Source organism: Malania oleifera, chromosome 9 (assembly GCF_029873635.1).
Source record: "Malania oleifera isolate guangnan ecotype guangnan chromosome 9, ASM2987363v1, whole genome shotgun sequence".
Lineage (NCBI taxonomy): Eukaryota > Viridiplantae > Streptophyta > Magnoliopsida > Santalales > Ximeniaceae > Malania > Malania oleifera.
In genome coordinates this window covers 55,462,717-55,468,716 of record NC_080425.1, presented here as the reverse complement: position 1 = coordinate 55,468,716, position 6,000 = coordinate 55,462,717, and the positions used below count along the sequence as shown (strand labels likewise).

General features: G+C 39.1%; 1 protein-coding gene across 1 annotated transcript; it reads right to left on the bottom strand.

Moving 5' to 3' along the window:
- Positions 1-2,920: 2,920 nt before the first annotated feature.
- On the bottom strand, positions 2,921-4,517 carry LOC131164218 (metalloendoproteinase 4-MMP). The gene has a single exon (XM_058121241.1). The coding sequence runs from the start codon at positions 4,155-4,157 to the stop codon at positions 3,072-3,074; it is 1,086 nt and encodes a 361-aa protein (XP_057977224.1). The 5' UTR covers positions 4,158-4,517; the 3' UTR covers positions 2,921-3,071.
- Positions 4,518-6,000: the final 1,483 nt, after the last annotated feature.

The window sequence follows — 6,000 nt, the reverse complement described above, 5'->3', positions numbered from 1 at the left end:
TCTGACTATTTCCTATAGATACAACTCTGCCAATCTACCCATGGAGTAGTTAACTCTGATGGGAAGAAAATGGGCAGTCTTCGTCAATCTATCAACGACTACCCAGATGGAATCATGTCCATGCAATGTCGACAATAACCCCGATACAAAGTTTATATAAATGTGCTCCCACTTCCTTTCGATAATGTGAAGTGGTTGCAATAGCCTTGCCGGTCTCTCATGCTCAACATTCACCTACTAGCATGTCAAACACTGCTCTACATATTCCGTAATTTCTCTTTTCATATTGCTCCACCAGAAGGATAACCGCAATTTTTTGTACATTTTCGTACTTCCTGGATGTACTGTATACAGGGAACGGTGCACCTTTTCCAAAATGGTCTTTCAAATTTCGACATCATCGGGTACACACAGCCTACTAAGAAACCTCAAAGCTCCGTCATCAGAAATATTAAAATCGGCTCCCTGTCCACTCTGTACTTTATCTATGATACCAAACTTGTAGCGACCCCAAACTTGCTACCATTACACATATATATTCTGCAACAATATAATATTACTCTAATACCCATAATAATATTTACAATAACGTCCCGGTCTCAAAGTGGGTACTGAGGATACCCGTCCACAAACATACTATCTAGGCAGCGGAAAAACATAAAATACCCAAACCTGATATACCATATCAGAGTTCTACTGTTTCCACATATATATAGCGGAAAAACATAAAATACCCAAACCTTATATACCATACTAGAGTTCTACTATTTCCATATATACATGTACATTTCCCAAAATCCACCAAAAAGAAACTCCCAAGGATTACTCAAAGTCCACTCCCAAGCTCAATACTCACTCTGAATCTAAGACGGTACCAATACCTCCCAAGAAAAACAGTGTGCGGCTCCCAAAAAGAAACCCTCTAAAATAAACTCTCCAAACCCTAGCCTTCTCTTTTTTAATTAAAGTCCGTGTACCCTTTATTTCTAGCTGCCCGAGAGGCGGAGACCCAGCTCTTCTGTTGTGGTGCCCAGTCTTCACTAGGACCCTATGCAGTTGCCTCATTATAACCCCTTTCAATTAAAAGCCCCATACATACATAGTTGTCAAGCCCGACAAGCTCTGCTCTTGTTTCTTTAAACCCAGTGCACGGCTCTTGGCAGCACATGGGCCTCTTCATATACACGGCCCCTTTTGGTTTCCTTCGATGCACGGCCCAGCTCCCTTCTTTGAATGCTTGTACACGGCCTAGCTTCCTCAATACACGACCCGACCCTCTTTTCATGCATGACACGGATTCACGCGTATGAAGCCCATGTGAATTTGCATGCATAGCTGAGCACCCAGCTCATTCACACACGCACGTGGCCCAAGACAAGCCTACGGCTTCCTTTTGTGTTCTCCCTAGCGCATAGCCCACAAATTGCGTGCATGGCACGACCTCCTTCAAATTCTTTTGCATGGCCTTCACAAAATTTTGTTTTCCTTTTGTTTCTTCTTTAAATTTTCAGAAAAAAGGCCCTGCAATAATTAAATATAGAAGCCCGTAAATTATAGAATGAAAAATCAAATATTGTAAATTGAGCTCAATGTTGAAATATTAAACATAATTGGGCATTTAATTGAAATTACAATCTTTAACTAATGCTTTTTAAACACCAAATTATGCAATTTTTCCGCGTAATCACATAACATGAGTTTATGAACAATTGACATAGAATCGTTGCAACTTGGACCATGCATCACGAGCCATGCACAAAGTAGCAATGAGTGGCATCACTAGTTTGGAGACAGATGCAAGGATGGCATGAAGGATCAGTTTATCTTGCTTGAACCAACACCAAAAGACCGGATTGGGGACATCTACAAGGGATGATCCGGCAGAGGAGGTGCTAGTGGGGAGCGTCAGTGACAGACTGACGGTGGTACCATCAAGATAGCCCTGGAGATCGTAGTCAATGAGTAAGGACGTCAGTTGGGCACGCCATGAAAAAAAATTGGAAGGGTTCAGCTTCAAAGGTAGCTGGGAGCCAGCATTGATGGCAACAAAATGAGTGTCACCACTGCCAGTAAGCTCGAAATTATTGACAATCATAGACTCAGGGAATGCGGCCATGTGGGGGGAAAAAACTCGTTAGAGGAATGTGCTCTGATACCATATAGAAAATGCGGAAGTAAGTTTCATTGATACGAAAATGTCCTATATATTATGACGGTACAGGGTATTGCGGATACAAATTCAAACACAAAATAATATAAAAAATATTCAAATAACGTAACAAGAAGATCCTAAGCTATCAGATAGCAAATTGTGGTTACAAATTCAAATACACAACAATACCATAACAAGAAGATCCTATGCTATCGAATTATTTGATTGACAAGAGATATAATACAATTAATCTGGTTAAGAAAATCAAGAAGGCTACAACTATATGATTTTTTTTATAATATGATAGTTTATTATCAATATCAAAATCATCATTCCATATATATATATATATATACACACACACATAACATACATAATATATAGACGTAACCGTGTTGGTCACAGTGTGGGTTTAAAAATCTTTGAATTGAATAAGTATAATGATTTTGGATGGATCAAAATAAAGTGTCGTGTCATATGCACGGCATGACCGTTAGTTTCTTTGGGGTTGAGTTGACTGATTCAATGACGGGTTGAGCTGGTTGAAGTGGGTCAACTCGCGCGACCCGCTCTTTATCGCCGGGCTGCTCTCGTTCCCAGCTTCTTCCGTTTTAATTGTGTGGTATTCTCTCTCTCTCTCTCTCTCTCTATATATATATATATATATATATATAGGTGTGGTATGCACACCCATTTCTATATTGTGGTTTCCAGCGCTCATGCAAATTTCTAATTGTTCTACGTGCACCTCATCACCAATCAATTCCATTATTGGAAATTACTCCCCTTTATTACCCTTTTCTGTATGTGTGTCTACGTACAACTTATAAAATTAAAAATAAAATTCCAAGTATATATGAAGAATCCAATCCATATATGTCCCCAAAAATATTGGAGAAAAAAATATACCAAATATCCATCACGTATCACAAAGCCACCAAACCAAAACCCCCATCACCGCAGAGATAGCCCTTCGCCAGGCCGACCATCCGTTTTTCAAACCCGCAGCTTGACTTGACGACGACGAAGACGTAGTGGCGGACTCCAACAATGTGCTAAACTTGAAATTAGGGTTTGACCCGTATAGGGCCTGCACCCCTTCCACGTCATCCACCCTCAGGTCCACCTTCCTTGTCCTCGGACTCAAGCTAGGGTACATCACCGCTTCCTTCACCGACGAGTGACCCAACCCCAGCACGTGCCCTATCTCGTGGGTCGCCACCGATTCCAAATCAACCGCCACCCTCGACCTCTCCCTCTTCAAATTCACGGCCCACGTCTCCGCCGCGTCCAGGTGGAACCTCCCATTCTCCGGCGAGAACGCGTGCGCCAGCACCCCCAACACCCCGTCGAACGGCACCCCGTCCCCGTGCTCCCCCCGGTAGAACCCGATCTTTATGTCTGCCGACGAGTACTCCCCCACCTCCGAAAAGTTCACCGGAATAACCGACGACCACCGGGCGAACGACCGCCGGAACACCCTCCGAATCTCCGAAGGGCTCACGTAGTCGATCGTGTACGCCCGCGAAAAGGAGTACGTCAGCGTCACGGGAGCCCGCCGGGCCCACCTCGGCTTGCCGTAAAAATATGCGAAGTGGCGGACTCCAGGCGACGGAGGCGTGTCCGCGGTGGCGTCGCTGACGCCGCACCTCGGCGACATGATTTTGGAGACGGTGGGGGAGTCCAGTTTACCGGTGACGGGCAATCCGAGGTTTTTCTGGTAGGTAATGACGGCGGCCTCGAATCTGGCGTCGAAGATGTCGGAGAGATTGGTATCGGAAGTCGGGAGGTAGCCGAAGCGCTGGAAGTATTTCTTGAGCTCCGACATGCCGCTGACCTGGCTGCCCTTCCCGGCATCGAGGAACCTCGCGAAATCGTGCCACGTGTCGTATCGAGGGTCGGCGGTTGAGACCGTTACGGTGTCTGGTGTGGGTCTAGCACAAAAGGAAGGCGCCAAAAGAAGGGAGAAGAAGGCCACATAACAGAAAAACGAAAATGGAAACATAGGTAGTTAATAGACTTAGAATCGCAGAGAGAGAGAGAGAGAGAGAGAGATTTGGAAAATAAAAGTGTGTGTGTATATGTAAATGAAGAAGCGAATGAATTAAGGAATTTATATAATTGATAATAATTAAAAAAGAAGAGAAGAAGAAATAAAAAAGATAAAAGGAGAAAAATGAAAGGAGAAGAAAACAAGGGAAAGATAGGAAGATTCTTTCGTGTGCGCCTTTTCGTTTGAGATTCTGTGCTTGTCGTTGTTGATGTAAGGTTGGGTGAACCACTCTCTCCCTCTCCCTCTCTCTAATTATTTTTACTTCAATTTTTTTATTTTGTTTATTATGAGAGTGTAATTAGCTAGTATTTGTTGTAATTGATGTGAGAGTTCAATTTTTTTTTTTTTTCATATTTTTAAGTAAAAAGGAGAATTTAGACGAATTTTAATTAAAAATTTTTGAACAAAAATTACTAATTTGTCCTGAGATTTGACAAAATAACCTTAGTTTTAAGAATTCTAAATTCTCCTCTTAAATTTGTCAAAAAAAACACAAATATTTTCTTATTCTTTGTAAAAATATTTTTTTTCATAAAATGTAAAAAAAAAATATCCTTTTAAAACTGTACGAAAAGTTTGTAATATTTTTGAAATCTCAGAAAGCCGAGCATGTTTTGTCCTAAATTTTTTAATAAATTATTTATTTATTAAAGTATATTTAAAACCCAATTTGTTTGTTGAGCAAATTGGGTGACTTTGCAGTTAAAATTATTTAATTATTCTTCCATACTTTATTTCCTGTTTGACCAAACTATAGGTGATTTAGCTTTAATTTGGTTTTGACCATTTTCTTAGGGCCTCCATCAGCAGAAGACCTAAAATCTAGAACACTGTTAATCCTGAAAAAAAAAAAAAACAAAACAAAACATGCCCAATGAAATGAAATGAAATGAAATATTATATGTGGAGTACGTAAAATTATATATATTAATTTTATTTTATCTTGTTCCATTTTCGTCTAGTATTGATCTATTAACTACCTTTAAAATAGGCTAAGTTAATAATTTTCCATTCATTTTTTGTAAGTGATATATAAACTTTGTATTTTTATTTTTAAAGTCCTCTCAAAATGAATTGCAACGATTACTAATATTTTGGTTATTAACAAAGTGAGAAAGAAAATAAAATATATAAAAAGTTAACGAACAAAATTTCGATTTTATATGTCCTAAAATTAATTTTTTTTTCATTTATAAATTGAATCATGTAAAATCAAGTTGTCATCTTAACTTTCTTAATATTTTCTTTTCTCAAACAAAATTATTTATCCGAATGAAAAAAGAAAAGTACTTTTTCGAATGGAATTTGCACAAGTCTTAACAATTATATTTTTGGAGAATTTTGATTTGCTCAAACGTGGGACATGATCTTATCTTATTGCCTTCAGGATTGGTTGTCTAATTTCTATTTCATTTTTGGCATAATGATTGGACAAAAACTATAATCATTTTTGTTAGTTAGGCACAAGCTCCTTGCTCTGTTAGTGTAGAAAAAATGCACAATTATGCTCCTACTTTATATACACATAGATTATTTTTTCGAACTTGAACTTGTGACTCGTCTCACAAGCAACCTTACCATTAATACAAGGCCCATCCTTCACAAACGTATTCTGATATTAAATTACTATATATAACAAATATATAGTTTAGTTTTTCTTAATCCAGTTGAGGCCTATTGTATCTCACATTTCTTCTAGCTTCTTTAAATAATAAAAAATCTCAAACGAGCGAGAGAGAGAGAGAGAGAGAGAGAGAAATGGTGGGTTTTGATGAAGTCACAAAACAAGGACGTT